Consider the following 20925-nt stretch of genomic DNA (forward strand, 5'->3'; position numbering starts at 1 on the left):
TACAGATTTGTACAAAATGAATATGTAAATCTAGCAATATTGCTAAAGCATGTTCTAGCTTGATTGAAACCTCTGACAATACTAGTTATTCTCCCCTCTGTATGACATATACAAAAACAGTGTTTTCAAGGGTCATTATTAGTTTTTTTTTTATGACATCAGACGCATTCAGGTTTCACATGGAAAATCCTGCACTTCTGAAGGGTAATAAATTGAAGTAAGTAGGTCATGGTGGGACAGACAACACACAGAAACATGAAGAAAGCTCCAATGACTTAGTTGGATAAAAATAAATTAATTAATAAAAGCTAAATAACTAAAATAGATTCTTAGAAAGAAAACAGGTCAGTAATATAACACGAATAAATGAACAATATCTTACTATATTTTAGAACACCAAATAAGGAGGGGAAAAGGATTTATGGTTTTGAACTCATTAAAATTGAACTTGACAATCACTGAACTGTGAAATCCCTGTAGGAAGCAACTGCTTTTTTTTTTTTCTTTTTGGGGTTTTAAGGCATTTACAGTCTGAATTTGGCTACATTCACCTCAGTACTGCAATGAGAGCTCAGCATCAACATCATCCCCACCCTCCTCCCTATTGCTTGACTTGCCTCTCTATCCCACTCTTCTCTCTCAGCTTTCTCATGTCTAATTACGGGGCATGTATTAACAGTTTTTCTGTTATATTTTCTTTTATCTTTTTGTTTATTGACCCCTGTTTCTTTAATAATACAAGGAGGCCCACAGGTCAGGCTGTATTGCAATTTAATGAGTAATCTTCATTTCTTTTCTGAACTTGATAATCTCAAATCTCTCAGAACTGTGCCTACCGCACAGTGCACCTTGGGGTCAGTCCCAGGCACTAGCTGTGTAATGAGCTGCTGCCCTAGTAATTCAGGAGCTAATTACACACAGACTGTGAATGCAAATTGAATGAAACAAGTAGTGCAAATTTGCCATGGCCTTTCGTGTATGTAAATCGGACCCGAATACCGCAAAATCAGTCCAGTCCAATCATAACAATATTGAAATTTACTTCATGCTAAGAGTGAACACCCATTTTCCATTTTCTTTTTTGGGAAAAAAAAACTCATAAAATTTACCTGCTACCACAATCCATATTTTATATTCACAAAAATTTTTTATTGCAAAATATCATTAAACTCCTCGGTTCTTGGACTTAAATGTTCAAATTCATAATGACAAGGCTCTCAGATATTGGTAACACTACAGTAAATACAGTATATCTGATATTCAATTTTGACATTTTTTGTCAAAAAATTTTCATATGCATTGGTCCTCTTCACAGATGTTGAACATCTGCACTGGGTCCAGACACTGAAAGATGCTCATATGGCAATAGATGCTAATCTGCAATGGGAATGTAAAGCAGTCGGTAAGCCGAGGCCAACATACAGATGGTTGAAGAACGGTCAGCCATTAACGGCAGAGGTAAGAAACCATAAGTAACACTAAGATTTGACATTTATAAAAAAAAATAGTTATAGACACGATTTTGATTTTACACACATAAAATGCACTAAATAATAAATAATTGAACAATTCCTTTTAGAAGTAGAGTTCATTAAAAGTAAAAAACTGAACAAATTGGTACAATGTTATCCAACATTAATCAATTGGCCTGATTTCAGGGTAGGATCCATGTGGAAGCTGGTAGACTGACCCTATCAAGGATTAGTCTGTTGGACTCAGGGATGTATCAGTGTGTGGCAGAGAATGAACATGGAGCTGTCTATGCCAGCGCTGAGCTGAAGGTTGTGGGTAAGAAGCAGTTTTTTTGACCTGTATCATTTACAATGAACTGTACCAGAGGCAAGGCAGAGATACAATGAATGTACATTGTGTTTGGTTGCAATTGGATGAAGCATTTAAGAGTTATAGTAGATTGAGTTGATTTTACACAAAAGTTGTTAGCCAATAAAGGAAAAACAATAAATAATATCTCAAATCAAGCATATGGGCAGTGTTCGGGGTCATCCATCCATGGCATGTATGGAGTTTAGTGAAGTTTGGAGGAAAGATGTAGGATAGGGAGTCAAAGTATAGCTAGCAAAAAATTCAAAATAGCAGAACAATTTGGGTATTGCCTATATCAATCTCTTCAGCATCATCCACTAAATCCATAGACACCTGAATTTCTCTTCTATGCTTGAATTGTTGCCAAGATACTAGCTAAAACATTTGACCAAGTTTCAGTCCTGTAGCATTTAAAGTTTTTAAGATATTTCACGTTTCATCATGTTTTGCTTATTCCCCATAAAAAAAACATTCAATAACAAGACTAAGTCAAAACCTAGTATATGGCTGGACCAACCTTTATCTGTTTGCTTCTCTCCTACTCTTTGTATTCACATATACAGTATTTTAACTCAGCCAAAATCCCAATTAAATTAAATGTTTTTCTTTTTCTCTGATGAGACAACGGAACAAGTATGAAATAGTGACGGAATCGCCATCTCTCCCTCCATTAAGACTACTTGTTAACCAGGAGTCACTTCCGAGCCATTTCCAAGCTGCCTCTCGGCACTGCTAAAATACGATTTTTTAACCGTGACATCATCTGACAAAACCGCCATACACATGAGTTAAAGACAACAGCTCTGCTGCAATTTCGGCTATATTGTAAAATGATCACTCAGAGAGAAAGTTAGAAGCTCATTCATGCCTGTTCAGCTGCTGTGTGGTCAGTTGGATGAGACAGAGAGAGGTGTGCCTGCGTAAGGAAAGCACGACCTAGCGCTCATGGGGCAGCACTGGTGACTCTCTTCTACGGAAAGTATCTAAAGTTTGTCCAAAAAGGTGCTGGATTTGTCGCAAGGTGTTTTTGTGAAGAAAAGTCGATAAAAGGGTCTGAAAAGTCGATAAATTTTAGCGACAAAGGCGCTAAGTTGGCAACACTGCCTGTAAACACCCCTGATGGTGCAATAGAGACTGTTTCTACTAATTCATTTTGAAATAGCAACAGCCAATGGGGAAACTCCAACACTCAGATGGCTGACCAATGGTGTAACTTTATCACTCAGTCACAAAGCATCCAGCTGACCAATGGTGTAACTTTATTCAGTCATGGACATTTGTGTTTATAGGGCTTGCGCGGCTGTTACGGTCCAGCCAAAAAAAAAACAACCCCAAATCATATAAAATCAACTGTTACAGATATCTGGACTAAAGTAATAGCACGTATCTCCTAAAAATGCTTAACATAGTAGCATGCCAAGAAAATGAGGATAACAATAGTGCATTGGCAGCAATCACACGATAAATAAATGAAAACAGGCTGAAGTGGCTCCTCACTGAGCCATGGTCCTGCTCGTTAATTTACATAATTCTTTCACCAAGTAAGCCAGTCTGGTGTTGAAATGCAATTGCTGCAATTGCCGATGATGCAGTTGACATTTTGGCCTATGCACAGCTGTTGCCCCTCCACAAAGCGAGAAAAATGGCCTTAACTTGGGTCTGTTCTTCAGCCTCCCCACCTAACTTCACCCGGCGCCCCGTGAAGAAGTCAACAGTGATCCAGAGGGGTGGTGAGGTGGTCTTAGAGTGTCGCCCCCACGCTTCCCCAAGGGCTACAATCTCCTGGTGGAGAGGGGGTGAACTCCTGAAGGACAGCAAGAGGTAGGGTATTGTACTGTATGCACCACTGCTCATGCCACTGATGGCATCTGTTAAAGGGTTTATTCTTGTGGTCATGTTCATTTCTAGGTCTCATTGTTATTTATGCTTCTGCTCAAGGGGACTTTAGAAGTCAGGGTTGCATAAAACAGCCTTATTTGGTTGAAGATTTTTTTTTTCCAGCTAGAAATCTTATTCTTCAAATAGATATAGATGTTGGTTTTCTGCTGACATATAGAAACTTTGACTGATGCCTTTTTAATGGATCTAAGAGTGAAACCATGATTCCGAGTCTATCAGTTTTATGTCAAGAGCACAATATGATTAAGTTGTTTGAGACTTCAAAGCATCCAGTGTCCCACATTTCCGTGGCTCTTCAAGGCAGTCAAAGTGCTGGATGTATAACAGACATCCTGCAGGGACGCTGTTGGTGTGAAAACCACGGAGAAAAACAATCTAACTGCATCCTTCAGTGAAACTTTACCTCAGGCGACATGACAGGCCACACCATGTCATGATTTAAGTTCTGACACACCACCTACAAACTAAAACAAACAGTTTGTTGCTGCACTCAGCCTTCACAGAGACTAATACACAATAACAGCCAGCAAAGTTCAAGCACAGTATGAGAGCTGCTTTCATTAAACGTTTGGTGGAAAAGAAGGGGGAGGTAAATGTTCATGTAGGTTCAGCAAAATAAGGGCTGAGCTGGTTAACTGCTAGAAAGGTCTAAAAAGTAAAGAGACTCAAATTCTGCGCTCACCAGAAAAACTTCAGATCTGTCTAGCAGTCATCAACAATCAGTGGAAACTGCTTTCCAGTGTTAATCCACCCACAGCGTTATGGGACTCTCTTAGAGATGCTCCAAAATGAAACTCCATACCTCCCAGTGTTGACATCATTATTTTAGTCTAATGACATAATATTGGCGGATTTAGGCAATTTCCTAGGGGAAGGAAGGACAGTATTGGCAATCCTGGTGTTTCCCCTGTAAAAGCCATTGTTCAGCATCCCCGCACAATATCAGACATGCAATTGAAAGCATGTCTTTTGGGTGAAACACCATCAGAAGGCCTTGTCAGTCTCGAACCGTATAATTAACCTAATAGCATCAATTTTCTCTGAGAGCCTTGCCTCCTTGCTCCGTTCAGGCAGCGACTTTAGTGACTTACAACAACTTCCCAAAGGGGAGACTTGCAAATACAGTGGGCAACAAGAACAGTGTAGATTTCAGTCTGTCTCAAGAACATTGTTGCTTTTGTAACTTGTACTTGTAGTAATTTTCTTTCTCTATTGATTTTAACAGCAGGTTTTCTGTTATAAATACATAAATATTAGAATTCAAAAGATATTTGCATATCTATTTTTCCCTCCTCAATTGTTTTCTGTTTTAAATATCTTTATTTCAAAGTTATATTCTCATATTAACATCTATTTGTTATTTTACTCAATTTTGTTCCCTCAGTAGATACACTGATTTCAAATGAAAATGGTCCAGAAGTCCAAAACTTTCTATTTTATACAGTAGCTGCTCTAATTAAAGAATAATCATTGCCTTGAGCCATTCTGCATCACGTGACACTGGATTATGTATGACTGTTTTCAAGGGTGCATTACAGTGAAAGAACTGGGATTCAGCGTCTATTTTAATAACTCTGGGGATCAAATGGGACTTTGCAAACGTGACTCTTGGGCTTAACCCGTCAACCTAAAAGTACATTCTCATAAAACTTAAAAAAGCCTCTTTGTTGTCAGTTCCTGCAAAGTTTATGTTGGTAAGATACAAGGCTTTTACCCAAATGCTGCAATATTTTTGTGGGCACAGTTAGTCCTGTGGTAACTTAACTTTTAACATTACTTTCCTCAATCTTTTGTCAGGAAAGTCGAGTTGAGCATTGGAATCTGTTAAAGAAAGTTTCTACTGAATTTCTGAGATTTCCTTCACAAGAAAAAGTTACAAATGGTAAAATAATTGCTTTAATAGCAGTATCAAGGGCACTTGATTTTTCATCAGGTTCTTATGATGAATCTTGAAGGTTCACTCATTAACATGAGTGAGTACAGGAAGATAAACCTTAGTAGCTGAGATTAACATGCTGGCGGGGGGCTTGAGTAAAGTTTTCAATAATAATCTTTTTGGTTAATACAGTTCATTCTCATTTATTTCAGTTCTAAGATATGAGTGAATGATCACAAACGTAATAATTAAAAAAGTGAAAGTGTAACTAAAAATGGCTTCAACAGGATAATAAAAAGGAATCTCACTTAGTTTTATCTCATTCGACTAAAAAAGCTCCTGTATCTTGTAAGAGCTGTTCATTCTCTTTGGAAAAATCCCTATCTGATGTAACCAGCATCTGGTTCTCAGCTAAATTTACGGGAGAGTGGTTTGACTGTCAAAATCTTTATTTATCGTGGGCCAAAATGTAGATGCTAAAAAGAGAGAAAGATTCATGACAATCTGACCAAAGTACCCCTTATAGTCCTTATTTAACAATAGAGCATATGCTAACTCTAATTTAGTTTTAATTTGGATACTGGTTATGTGTCAGATGAAGTGCAAAGTGTATGGCTGCTCTGTTGCTGCTTTTTCCCTTCTCATTTTCTTTTGGGCTCAGGCTTGGATCAATATGTACAGCCAGCTCTCCATAGGCTTTCTGTAACTCACTGGACGTGCCTCAACATATGACCAGTGGGATTGATTAGTTATCATATTTTCCATGGCCTGGTGATGAGGAAAGGGGAAAAACTTACCCAGGCATTACCCAGGCAGTGCATTTGGACAAGAATAGAAATTCACAGCATGGAACAGAGTTTGTCTACAAAGCAGATAGTTCTTTATGTTTCTATTTGTTTTGCAGCTCATTGGCCCTCAGGTCATGTTCTCAGTGCGCCTCCATCACTCAACGTTTGATATTTTTGTCAATAAATCAGCGCAAAGCACCCTGTGTCAGACATGCTCTCTGGGTCTCAGCTCAGCCCAAGTGAATACATATTTATTCCTGGGAGCCAATATGAAATTGTTTGATTTTTGAGCTGGCTGCTCACAGTATTTCTGTTTGATATACTGAATCCAAAGGTCACAACAGGAGAGCATTATCTGCCTCATTTATGCATATGTTTACATGCTTTTCAACTTGTCTGTTCAGAACTAAGGCACCAAATGAACTATTCCAGGCTAAAAAGGGTGTAATTTCCACTGGAGATGTTCCTCTCACTTTTTACAATCCTATTTTTATCCCCCTCATTTTCATTGTTTCTGGTTGATTTTCTGACACAAGTCTCTAAGAACAATAACCTGTCATTGTCCTGAGACCTGGGATGAAAAAAATGTTGACACACTCATCTCAGTTGTCTTCAATTATTAAAGTGCACTCAGGAGCAAAGAGCTTAACGAACAGCAACGAATGGTGTGGTGAGCACTCACTTGACTTTTTTGCCTTCGGTTTCGCCTCTCAGGGTACAGACTGGCTGTCTTATCTTATCTTATTGGCTTATTGGCAGTTGTTGGGGCTATATGCTGCCTGAAAGGAATACCTACAGTCACTACTCAGTGCTGAAAAAAGGTAAAGGACAGAACAGTCCTTTTTATAAGAAAGTATGAGAAACTTAAAATTATTTTAAGTTGGGTTAGTGCATTAACAAAAAGAGGTTTAGGTTTACAAAGAATTTCTTTTTTTTATACTACCATAATTATTGAAAGCACAACTGCCAATTTAATCACGGTGCGTTTATATAAATATATATATAGAATCTAACATCAAAGGGAAATGTAGTTCATGAAAGTAAGTCACAAGCTTTTACACCCTTACAATAACGAGTTCATGATTCCTCTATGTAATTGTTGTTTCAGTCACGTTTATTTCAAGCGCATTCATCAGACCCCCTTTTTATTTCTCCCATGAGGCCAGCTTGACATTTTTTCAACTTAGGTGCTTCTAGATGCATATATCCATGTTATTGCTTTACAGAAACGGTTTATAGAGCGTTGATACCATCTCCACGTGTTGTAGAGTGATAAGGCTGCAGGTAAAGATCCCATTCAAATTGCCTCTCTTCATTGCTGCTCTCTCCTCTTCCTCTCTCCGTCCGGCCCGGCCCTGGTGGCCTGTTGTGTATCCACTTAATATGTGCATTTAAGCTATTGTGCTGTCAATATTATGCTGACCCTAGAGCAAATCTGTTCTGCCTCAGCTAAGATAATTGTTATTTTCTGAGGCATACAAAATAGACTTTTGGAATAGATTCTGAAGCCTTCATTCAAAATGAAATTAATGGTAGGACAGAAGTTCAAATGGCTTGAGAAATGAGACCACATCTCAGCCAGAAGGTAGTTCATTTGATTCTTATCATCACTTCTCATTCAATTAACAATTAAGAAATGATAAGGAAATGAGAGATCTGAACTCATGATGCGCTGTTTCAGTTTTGTCATTCTCTTCAGACAGACTATCATGGAGGATGGGACTCTGCGTATCACCAACACATCAAAATCTGACGGAGGCAGGTACACATGTGTGGCCAGAAACCATTTCGGAACATCCAGCAGCACAGGAACGCTGGTGGTGAAAGGTGTTTCTTTTTTTTCCCACAGGTTTCCACTACTGTACCTTCTAAGCCAAGGGTTTAAACTTTTGTTAAAGGAAAAAATAGCAGCTCAAGCATGAAATTGATAATGAAATATATAGCTATTTTATGTTCCCGGTGGTCTGACAGACGTATAAGTCATCCATGGTTTTGTCAGCTGTGAGTTATTGTTCATGTAGCAGAGTGGGGCAAACCACTGCCGTCTATGGCTGTGTGAGAAGAATATTTTCTCACCAACATTAAATTTAAAAAAAGCTGCTGTAGCACTTTCAGATTTGGGTTTTTAAATAATAATTATTAGAGATTTTTTCTTTCTAGTTGACATTGTGATTGCAGTGTGTTTAATTATTCATTACTGAGTTAGGCATTCCCTGCCTAAGTGAAATTATTTAAGGTCACTTAATTCAATGATAGAGCATAATCTGTCTCACTATTTTGGGCAAATTAAAGCGTATAACCTTCATCTGGCTGGATTTTAAAGAAATAAAGGGCTACATGCAGTAACAGATGATTCACCCCTCTCCTTTTCCCATAATGCCATAGAACCCACCAAAATCATGGTTCCACCCTTGAGTTTGGACGCCACCGTGGGACAGAGCCTTGTGTTGCCATGTGAGGTGTCCAGTGATTCCTCCCTGAGCCCCATTTTTAAGTGGTTTTTCAACGGCAAAGCCATTGATTTCAGCAGGCAGGAGCACTTTGAAATGATTGGAGGGGTATGTATAATGTGGGTGAACACTCGTGCATGGTGATATTAAAAAATCAGTTGCAAGGATTTGACCTACATCACTTTTCATGATAGTCTCTGATAGAGTTGAGATGAGAGATGATTTCAGTGTGCATTGGATTTCCCTGAATGCTTCTCAGCTATCTAATTCTTCATCAAAACCTGGATTAAAAATATTGTTTTGGACGGTAACAGGCTTTGTAATACCAGGAGACCCACTGCAGCTGTTCAATGGTAGAGAAACTTTAGGAAACATTAGGGATGGTGTGCTACAGACTGTGTGTCCTAGAAAGGATTAGTTTGACATTTTGGGACCTTTTTTTAAAATTTGCTTTCGTGTTGAGAGTTTGATGAGATGGATACCACTGTCGTATCTCTGCAGTAAAAAGGCCTAGCAGGAAATATAGACTGGAAACAGGGGGAAACAGCTAATCTTTCTCTGAAGCTCAAAAATACGCCCCAAAGCACCTGCAGCTGTTGGTAGGTCAGTAGGATCACTAGTTTGGTTTGAAAAAAAAGTGATGTAACAATGTGAAATCTTGACATGCTGTATGTTACTGTGAGCTGCGGCAACGTGTGCCACTGTCCTCTTTCCCAGCTATGGCATGCATCAGATCTCCAGATAAAACACTCTCATGTGTGTCTGTTGAATATAAGGCTACAGGCAGCAGCCGGTTAGCTTAGTGAAATGGCAATTCATGAACGCTAAGATATGTGTCAATTAGTGAGCTTTAGTGGTTCGACAGAGCGAAGCTAGCTGTTTTCCTGTCTCTAGTCTAAGCTCTAAAATAAGCTAAGCTAACCTGCTGCTGTCTTTTGCCTTCTACTATTTTTAAAAACATTTTAATCTTCAATCTTTCACTTCTTTAGTGAGCTATAGAGGTGCTTGTTAGCGTATTTTTGAATTGCCTCCAGCCCAGCTAGGCTAAGCGCCTCTTGGCTCTAGCTCCATAATGCACAGACATGAGAGTGGTATTTTTACAAAAATGTCAAACTGTTCCTTTAAGTATAAATCAAATTAATTGTATGAGAACATAAAAGCACCATGGGAATGCTTGTTTTATGATTTTGCCTTTAAGCTCATGTCAACTCGTATACACTTAATTCAGAGACGCCAGCAGATGTTACCGTGTGTTGTGTCTGAAGGGAAAACCTGTAAACAGGGATGACATTTCTCCTGCCCTGAGGTGAAATCAATCAATTTCTCCCAAAACAAAGGATGCTAAATTTTTGTGATTACAAGATTTATGTTCCCTCTGGCTGAGCACACCAGGCCCACCAAAGTCGCTGTACAACACTGACATTTCCACAGTGAGCATAATCACAACAGTTGTAAAACTTGCCTTTGCTTTTTACACAAAGGGACTGATTTCTGAATCATTATATTTTGCTGAAAGAAAACTTTTGAAAATCATCCGTGTGTATGTGTGTGTACACACAGTAGATAAGTCCAAAAAGCAACTGTAACAATAACAATTCCTGCTAGAGCCATTCACCTGAGCTGTAATGACAAAGTGTAAACACAACACTGATCCAAGGAAGAAGGTGTTTCAAAACACTGATTTTCATTTTTTTTGCATCATTCCTTACAATATAAAACTGAATTAATGTGTATTGCCCAGATTATCATGTAATTTTTTTTTGTAGTGGTCCTGTGTTGGAATCCTCCAAGCTTCTTTTGTTCAGGATTTACAGCATATGACTGCGAAAGAAATTTAGTGTCTTCCGAGGATTGTTCATACTTCTTTTGACTTTGCTGCCTTTTGTGTTTTTCACCAGCTCCGAGACTCTTACACGTATGTGTCTTTGTCATTAGGGATTTGCAGGTGACCTGATGGTGAGGAACATTCAGCTGAAGCATTCTGGGAAGTATGTCTGTATGGTACACACTGAAGTCGACACAGTTTCAGCAGCCGCAGACCTAATCGTCAGAGGTATGCCTGTTCCTTCTTACTTAAACTGCTTGTCATTTTGTAGCACTCTCTATGGAGGTTTTTCCATTTCTTGTTTGATGTGGTAGTGTGTGTGTGAGTTTCTTAAGATTACGACACACATATCTCACTGCTATCAGATAAGAGATCTATCACCAAGATGTCAGTTTTCAGAGATTGCGAAAAACTTTACTTTACTAGACTTTCAGATTGACAGCTGTGAACTTTTTGAAATTAAAGAGTTATTCTGTTTTTAAGCCGTGGGCTCCATGATCACTACACTTAGCTCATCTTTTGGAGATACAGGTAAATTACCACAAAAGCTTCAGGGCTAAGTAAAAGATCAGAGACCAGCTTTATTTAAGATAAAATATTTTACTGAGTAACTTTTCAACAGATTCAACACCATATATTTTGTGGATTGCATCTTTGATGTTGAAATTTAAATACCTTAAATATCTTAAGACAAGTATTTGAGGTTGATGTGCTAAGCATCAGGGGTTAGTTTAATTCAAGGGTCCCAGGTTACTTTTGATTCTTTTGATTTGGGACCAGATAACAGTAGTGAATGGAAACAAACATTAAATTGCATTTTTCATTTCTTTTGCTACTTTAGAGATCTGGTTGAAATTTTAGCTTCATTGGATGGAAACCTGAGTATAGTCAGCCAACACCTGACTTTATTCACAACAGTTTTCATCTATTGTGCCGATTTTAAATTGCTTTCACGCTTTACTTCTCATATGATTTGGTGTCATGATTATCCTTCTCCATTTTAGATTAGTGGTAAAAAACAACAATAGCCTAGCTAACGGACAGGACGGTAGGCAATCAGTGAGACAGACAATGCATTTTTGGAGCACCCCCTCGCTAGACTACAATGCACAGCCTGTTATACACTTATACACTATATATTTGAAATTTGATATTTATCAATACAGATCGAATCTTTTTTTTTTTTCTTGCAGTCAAATGGTATTGAGAATTTTGCTGTTCCAACCACAGTCAGTCACGATCACAACCAATCGCCCATGATTGAAACACGTAACCAAATGTGAGAGAAGACTATACATGGCATCAAGAGTCTGCAGCCAAAGCCAGACGGTGCAACTTTTACATACAGATTATACTGTATGTTTCTGTATGCATAATCTGAAACCAAGTATTGTTGATACCCAGTGATCTTCTTCCATCAGCAGGTAGTCCCGCTGAGGGCTCAGTGCTACTTTTGCGGATTTGTGGGGCTTAGCAGGAAATCTCATGTCAAGTCCCGGCCTGTTTGTTTGATCTCATGTTTCTGCTTTCCCTAATTTTAATGAGATCACCATTGAAAATCCTGCCTTGTTTTTTCTAAATCCACAGTCATTAATGTTGTCCCATGTTTACTGATTTCTCTCCTCTCACTTAGCAAGTTTAGGCAACTGGGCTCCATAAAGAGAATTCTTTCTTTTTCCTGTCTGGGAGAAGGCACACTGTCTAAGTTCTAAATGTGCTTGTCATTTGACAGTACAGCATCATTCACCTGACCATGTTTTTTTTTTTCAAAGTTTAAAAATTGTAGAACAGTTTTCATGAGCACGGAATTTATAACGTCATAGCCCAAACAATTCAAGAGTGGGGATACTTGAAGTTAAAGTTTAACTGAAATTCTCTGGCCTCACGCAAATGTAAGCCGATACAGCTGAGGGTCTAACTAGGTTCCCACGGAGCTGCACTATTCAGTGTATTGATTAGAGAGGCACTCCCAGAAGAGCCCATTATATCTCCACAAGCCATGAATTGGGGTTGTTTGCTCCGTTATGAAACAAATAACACCTCTGGCGGTGTCACAGTCTGCCATGCAAGAAGCTAACATGATGTGATTTCATTTGTTTTGGCTGTTGTTGTGCACTGAGACTGATGCAGGTATCTCTCCTTGTTCTTGGGTATTGCAGGACCTCCTGGAGCCCCGGAGGGCCTGGTGGTGACTGACATAACTGACACCACTGTGCAGCTGTCCTGGGGCTCTGGAACTGACAACCACAGTCCTGTTATCATGTACATGGTGCAGGCCAGGACCCCTTTCTCTATAGGCTGGCAGAATGTGAGAACAGGTAACAGCTGCACCACCGTCAAACACTTTTTATTTTCAATCAGTGTAAGTCAATACTGAGGAAGCACTGTAATCTGTGAGGCTACAGTCATTTAGGAGACTGTTTTCTCTTTCTGAGATTCGAAGAGAGAAAAGTCTTCCATAGATATTCCTATGAATGAAAGACAGTCTGCAAGCTTTTTAGATGGCAGCACACTTTATAAAAGAGCACACGAGTCTTCAAGTCTTGACTGTTCTCTCCTTTTTACTCTTTAATTATACGGTGAGAAGAAGTAAGTAGTTTTTCTACCATTTTTCCCAAAAATTCAGTTCTGTTTCCCAGTACTGTTCCCTGTACATACCCAGTGTGTTTCTCCTGAAAAAAAAATGGTAAAAACTCCACTGTTACATTTGTTCTCTCCAGAATTGTGTTTTTCCCAGTCGGTTGCTGACATAAGTCATGATGCAGCTCTGGAAACACTGCAGTGCATAGGCAGCATATTCAAATAACTATATGTAATATAGAGGGAATGTGGACCTTCCGTGACCAGTCTAATAAAATATATGAACTACAAAATGCTTATTGTAATTGCATTGTCATGAATGTGTAAAATTTCATTGTGGGATGCAGGCATTGCTATGCAATATCAAGGAACAATTACAGAACATGTAGAGTTGTTGGACTGATGTCACCTTTGATTGTATTGTAACTGGAATAGTATTAAAAGATTTACAAATGTCACCATTTCAGTTTGATGTACTTCACGTGTTTGTGAAATATTTGTTAATATGTGTTGGAGACAAAATGTGAAATGTGACTCAGTAAAAAATAAGAAAAACAAAACACATCTCAATTTTAAATTCTTTAATCCTAGTTCCTGATTCTGTGCCTGGACAGATGATGCACGCAACAGTGAAAGATTTGAACCCCTGGGTGGATTATGAATTCAGGGTGTTGGCAATCAACAGTGTTGGTGTAGGAGAACCCAGCACGCCATCAAAACCGATTCGAACCAAAGCAGCAGGTATCCTCTCAATTTGTTGTTTCTCTTCACAACAAATTAATCAGCCCCATTTGGAAAATGTAATTTAACTGTTTGATTAGTTTTGCTATCCGTCAGTGTCCTGTGTGATGTTACCCATTTCAATTCCGTTGTTCCTTATCATGCCAGTGAAAGTATCAGCACTAAGCTTGTGTGTGTGTTTTAGCACTCAGGAACTTATGCCATGATTAATTAATGATTACATCAACGGAAAATGTGACCTATCCATACATGCCATGAGGCATCGACATGAAAGTGTCTATTTTGAGCTGTTTAGCTGAGTAATTCCATCCTGCTGGTTGAATCACAAGGGAACAAGTTTCCCATTGTGCCTCAAACATGGGCCTGATATACGGCGCTGGGCTATTAACGGGTGGTAATGCCACTGTCAACAAAAACCTAATTCTTCCGCTGTGTGATTAACCATGTTTTGTTTTCATTAGAAGCTCTACACAGTGGCTGTGATCACCTCATTCAAAGCTGTGTGGTTTGACGGAATCCTCTGCACCTACTTTAGACATAACGGTTCAAACTGCGGGATGATTAAGTTTCCTTTCTGCCTTTTTAGTTCCCAAGGTTGCACCAGTTAATGTGAGTGGCGGCGGAGGATCTCGAGGGGAACTTGTCATCATATGGGAGGTAAGAGGATCATTGGTATTTTTGAGTGGGCCTTCATAGTGACACAGCATTCTTTGAATATTTTGATGAGAATGGACTTCTGGCAGAGTTAGTGTGTTTGCAGGCGTCTGGCATCAGTGCAGTGGCTTTTAATTAAAAGCACAGTTTTTCTGATTTGCTGCCTGCCGACTTCCCTTGTTGTGTAAATTAAAACCAAGATATGGAGCTAGAGCAAATTGTAAATGTATGTGTGAATGGAAAATTAGGTGACAACTCTCTATTTCTTGGATTAGGTTCAAAGCATAGCAAGATGCTGTACTAGTACATTTTCTCAACAGTTTTTGGAAAACAAAATACAATTTCTGTTCAATTTTTTTTACAACTCCCTAATTTAATTTCTGCTCACAGTTGTTTGGGTCACAGGCGTAACTTTTCTGTTCCTATCTCAGCCAGTTCCAGAGGAACAGCAGAGCGGAGAGGACTTTGGCTATGTCGTGGCTTTCCGCCCACTCGGCAGCAGCACCTGGATCCAGACAGTGCTGGCATCACCTGATGCATCCACATATATTTACAGAAATGACAGCATCGCACCACTGTCCCAGTTTGAAGTGAAAGTGGGAGTGTACAACAGCCTGGGAGAGGGGCAGTTCAGCCGTGTTGTTAAAGTGTTTTCTGCAGAGAAAGGTGATTTGACTGACCTGCACATGCTGCAAAGTTGATTGTGTTAAGCCAAGAAAATGTATGCTTTCACTCTTAATTGCAAAGATGCATAATTCATGATCTATCCATTCTTAGAGCCCTCTGAGGCACCATCAAGAGTGTGGGGCCGCGATATGTCTGCCTCTGAGATTGAGGTGTACTGGGAACCAATTCCCCCCAGGTCCAACAGTGAGAAGATCATTGCATATGAGGTATGAAAAAGAAAAGTTGAAATTATAGTCCTACGAGGAATATTGAAACAAGGAGTAGACATTAATCCCAGAATGACTGACAGTACAATAAGCTGGCGTTCAGTTAACTGCCTATGGTGACAACATGGAAATACTCGTTAAAATACTGTATGTGTTGGAGTGGCAAATTTTTCAAAGGCTAATCTAGGGGATGAAGAGGTCTGTTGGCAGCTGCTCCAGTCTCCAAAAGAGCTCAATACCCAAGGCTGTCTGTGAGTTGATATTAAAAAAAAATAAATGAATCAAAGAAAGTGTGAACATCATGCATCACTATCCTCTACAACAAATGCTCTCCAGGATTTGGCGTGGAAAACCTAAATATTTTCCTTGGTAGCGGATCCCCAGGTGGCCTGACCGATGCTGAGAAGCTGTGAGCTCATCGCCATTGTTTGGTCCACGGGCTGTTATAAGACAGGAGTTTAAAGAACCATAGTGGCGTGTGTTCGAACAGAGATGGAGCAGCGGAGCTGTGCTAAGAGTATTTCATGCTAAACATAGGGAAACTAATTGTACAGATTTGCTCCAAATTAAAAAAAGCACAGCTCCTTAACAATATACATGTATTTTGAAAACTTTTTAATGTTGAAATAGTATTTAGTTTCTTATTATTTGTATAAAACAAGGCCCGTATTTATCAAGCATTTTAGAGTAGAAAATCACTCCTGAAAGGCCAAAAAGAGTGATGATTTCTTAACTCAGGAAATCACTCCTGTCTCTCCCGATATTTAGTAGAACTCCAGAGGAGTCCTAACCTGTTAGGAGCTGCCAGGAGCTGGCATCAAATAATATTTTGATGGACCTGGTACGGGATGCAATAGAGAGAACACTGATGATTTGGGTCTGTCACACCAAACAATTTCAGCAATAATAAATCTCTCTTTTGGTCCTACAGCTCTTCGGATAATGCGCAGATTCATTCCTTTTCCCACCATTCAGTGTCAAGTTAAAGCGGCTTTAGACTGTTCAATAACAATGACTGTTTAAGTTTACCGTAAGTCACACTGTGCAGGATGGGTCTAATAAAATCCTGGTTCACAATCTGTGACAGACTGTACAGTATCAATTTGAGGCATGTCACATTGCGCAATGAATGCCTGGTGAATCATAGAGCACTACGATGTAAATAGAAAAAAATGTAGCAAAACAATAAGCAAGCTTGGTGGTGACACATCTATGCCACAAACAGAGAGGAAGAGAGGAGGAGGAGAGGGAGATGGTGGATCTGCTTGGGGCAAGGGAAAAAGGTGCAGATTTTATTTCCTAAACTTTATTCAAAAATGGCACTTACAAAGTTGGCCAGCGTATCCTGCGTCACTTCATGTCGTGTTCCAATTGGTTGGTTTGTAGACGTGTGTCGTAGTCGCAGTCACACTGTGAGAATTTGATCCTACATATCGGACACTTTGTCTTTGATCACCAAAACTCCAAATTGGCCGTCGATGGACGTGTCTCACAGTGCGATCTATGATCACTGTTTTGGATTGACGACCAAAGATTTTACCAGGGTTCTATCACAAGAGTCAACTTGTGTCTTATACAGCCCAAAATCGCAGTGTAACGGGGCCTTTATGGGAAAAAGCTTGATTCATGCAAATCATGGATTTATTCATTTATTCATTCATTAATTTGTTAAAAAACAGATGGAGGGGTTGTATCTAAGAAGTATGCTAGTTTTCTTATGCTGTATATCCTAACGCTGTGTGATATTACAGACATAAATCATTTCGCCACCTGTAAGGATACACATGTTCATAAGAAAGTCTAGTCGGAGAGTGAGGTGGCCACTGGAAGAGAAGACAAAATTTCAGGTTTTTCAATGGAGATGGCCCACAGTTTGTTTGCTCTGTTTGCACTATTGCACAACAAATGCAAGAGGTGGTGCCATGATGCACAGGCATTGTAAAATAAAGAAACTGCATTGGCATGAATAGGATGTGATCAGGACCCAGCTGAAGCATATTATCTAGACTACAAGTTTAATTTATATAGGTCTGTACAGTACATTTAGTGTTTAATCCTTGCAAGTGGCTTGCCCGTGCTTACTTACAGCCTAATGCAAATGGTTTATTGTTAAATATCATTATAAGATTTAAGCTTTGTATGAATTTTGACATCATAGTATTGCATTCAAAATCTTGATAACTCAGTTACCTATGATTTACCAATACGCATAAAGCTTACATAAAAAGGTGGTGCACTCTCAAAGAATTCAACCCACAACTGTCAGAAAAACTACAAAATGTCATCATAATTTCTACTTTGTGCAATTGTGTTGTGTAATAAAACAGTGACATCTCACTCTCTCCTCCTTCTCCTTGCTGAGAGTAACTGTCGGATGCTTCATAAGTCACACTCAAGTCTGAATCAGAGTTCGCAGTGTTTTTAGTCGTAGGTTAACTTTCACCACGATTTTAGGGAGGGATCCTTGATAACTACAGGACCAGATCTCAGTATTTTTAAGTTCAAGTTTACTGCTGCATTGTACGAAGTGAAAGGTTTACCTAACCTACCTTACCTATTGAAAAAAATTGAATTGTCTCTCTGTAGGATTTATATCATTAAATAGTATTTTTGCAGCTGGGTGGACCAGCTTCATCTGGTGTCAACAACATGGCAGTACTGCAGATAATTATTCAAATGCACACAATGACAAACTTTTCACTGGGTTTTTGTGACATGTCAGCTAGTTGATCTAACTGAAGCTTAAATTACCCCACATCATGTTTTAGTGAATCATTTGAATCATAGAGGCTGGGTACAGTGCCAACAAGTGTACTGTAAAAAGCTGCTACAGCACCCAGTTATGTTTCACTGTGGTTTCTAATTTGAGTTACATACTGTTGCAACTGCAAAATATAGAGTAATTATCAAACATTAGAGTCTGGATGAACAGATGGTGAGACTACTTTTGGAAAGTGGCTTATTTCATGTTCAAGTAGGTGTTTAGTTTCAGGATTTCACCACTGTTGAAAGTTTATGCAAAAGTTTGATATTAAATCTCACATGAAGGATGGTGCATCATTTTAGTAGAGGAAAAAACAAAAAACAAAATTCAGTTTCAACTAATGGTTTAGTTAACTAATGGATCAGGTCATTACTCTACTGATCAGTCCAAAAAATACTGATCGACAGTTAAAGTTGTTGGTTTAGAGAAGTGTGACAGTTGTAATATTTTCCATAGGTGTAAAAATTTATGGAAAACACGTGTGCATTTACATTATGAACAGTTACAGTGCTTTTCCCACTTGCATTTCTAGCCATGGGCTAACTCCAACTCTGGCACACCAGTGGGCTGATGAGGTGTCATAATTGGGGCCGTGCAGATTCTGAAAACTGATCTGGGACAGCCCATAGTGAAAGCAGCACATCAGCAGAACAGTCCAGTCTAACCAAGCCCAAGCGACCAATGGGCTTGGTTAGACCAAGGCTGCTCTGCTAATGTCCTGCTTTCACTAAGCAGCCTGTGTAGATATAATGCGCAGTGATACATTTGTTGGGTTTCGGGACTCCTTTTCTGTTAGATGATTGTAAACTGCGATGGCATTTGGAAATGCCTGAACTAAACACTCCCTGGCCTAGGCTACCAGAATTAGGGCATCTAGTTAGAAGAAGACTGCAGTCGCTCTAATGTCATATTTTCACACTTTTAAAAGGGATGAGGGGCAATAGAAATGCCAAATGGTAGCTTGTTGTTCTTGTACACTATTCCAAGAAAAGTGAAAGTGCAGGAACTCCCACTGGCAGCATATCTGGCAGAAAGCAAGTGTGAGTTCCAGTAGCTCATCACATTAAACACATAAAAGAAACAGAGTGTCTTTTTGGATATCATTTTAGAAGATTAGTATAGCCACTTTTTCTGACTCCCAGAAAATAGCTACTGTAAAATACAAACCATTGTACCTGTTGTCCTCAGGAGGAACTCCAAAAATAACCTCATTCTGTAGTTTCTCCTGACTCTCCCAGAAGAGGATAACCAGAGCCTCCCATAGTGAGTCTTGCACTTCAGCCAAAGAGGGAGGGAGGCAGTGAAACTGGAGAGCATAGCCCATTCATGATGTTCTGTCCATATACTCTGCCAGAGCACAGTGCTTTGCCAAAAATCATTTTATCAGAGGCTTGTAATGATGGGAAGAAGAATCAGCCCTTATTTAGGACTGGTTGTAAATTGTTTCCAGAGACGCTGCTGAGTCTTCTGATGGGAAAACAGTGTAGCTGGAAACTGTGAAGCATGATTGATGGGATGCATGCTCTCAGAGTATGTTTACATTCAGTTTAGGACTTGAGTCTTGGGAAAAAAGATGTTTGTACCTTGTTAGTTATTTGTTCTTTTGATGGTTTTTGATGGATATATTCTGCATTCCGTTCAGTAAAAAAAAGTTTTTGTTCAACAATTAAGATATCACTATACACCATCAATATGCTATTTTTCCATTAAAAGGGATTAATAAAGGAATAAATGAAGAATCAGGTTCATAAGTAGAAGCAATACTGCCATCTGCACTGATAAAATGTTTTCCACGACCATTCCCAAAGGCTGAGCAGTCAGATGTGTAGGAGAGAGTGTAGAAAGCTCTTGTATGGCTCTGCCAATCTGTCCCGGCAGGGTAGATCAGCCCCAAAGGGCTCTTCATACATGGTGGCCAAAGAATACCATTTAGGCACTGGAAGCATTGCCTAAATGTCCTCCAATGTTGTGTTAGAAGATAACAACTGCAAATTCAAGTCAGCCTTGACCAAGGGGAGGACTGGCAACAAAAACAGCCCAGGAATTTACCGTCAAGCGGCCCCAATTTGACAAAACAAATTCAAACTGACACATGTTTGTCGATTAACGAATAATTATTTTTAAAAAAAAACACAATCTTTCAGTTTGTAGTGTTTGCATTAGGCTAATATGTAAATGATGAAACAAGTTTTCCAAGGCAGTCCTCCCCATTTTTGGCGGAGGAAGAGCAAAAATTCAAAGTTGAACTTATGTAATGATCACCTGACACCTAATTTGACTTCATAGCCTGTTTTCATTATCAGAATTATTTAATTTATTGCAAAACACAGTGTTTAAACACAGAACTAAATTAGACCCAGCAGACCATCCACAGGAGCACACTATATTCACACTACATATACACACACAAAGCACACTATATTTACAGAAAACTAAATTCACATAAAGAACAATATAGAATATCAAATTAAGCATATTATATACACATTATATCAGAAAAAAACACTATATTCACAGTGGTTTTGGTTTGTGTGTAAAATGTTGAGATTTCATGGTGAGAACATAACAGGCAGAAAAGATACATGAAAGGTTCACACAGAGCTCACCAGCATGTGGCTCAGTTAGCTGGTT

General features: G+C 39.1%; 1 protein-coding gene across 4 annotated transcripts in view; it reads left to right on the top strand.

Annotated features, from left to right (window-relative positions):
- LOC120783469 (contactin-4) overlaps positions 1–20925 on the top strand; it is a 44652-nt gene that overhangs the window by 13072 nt on the left and 10655 nt on the right. For all 4 annotated transcript variants that reach the window (XR_005706342.1, XM_040116518.1, XM_040116517.1 and 1 more), the window contains exons 8-18: positions 1316–1458; positions 1659–1788; positions 3495–3645; positions 8087–8214; positions 8773–8945; positions 10773–10890; positions 12822–12980; positions 13834–13983; positions 14570–14640; positions 15069–15303; positions 15415–15530. Coding sequence is in view for 3 of the 4 variants with exons in the window: in XM_040116518.1 (XP_039972452.1) it covers positions 1316–1458; positions 1659–1788; positions 3495–3645; positions 8087–8214; positions 8773–8945; positions 10773–10890; positions 12822–12980; positions 13834–13983; positions 14570–14640; positions 15069–15303; positions 15415–15530 (1574 nt within the window). In the remaining variant the exon portion in view is untranslated. The remainder of the gene's footprint in view (positions 1–1315; positions 1459–1658; positions 1789–3494; positions 3646–8086; positions 8215–8772; positions 8946–10772; positions 10891–12821; positions 12981–13833; positions 13984–14569; positions 14641–15068; positions 15304–15414; positions 15531–20925) is intronic.

The sequence above is a fragment of the Xiphias gladius genome, chromosome 21 (genome assembly GCF_016859285.1).
Source record: "Xiphias gladius isolate SHS-SW01 ecotype Sanya breed wild chromosome 21, ASM1685928v1, whole genome shotgun sequence".
NCBI classification, from domain to species: Eukaryota; Metazoa; Chordata; class Actinopteri; order Istiophoriformes; family Xiphiidae; genus Xiphias; species Xiphias gladius.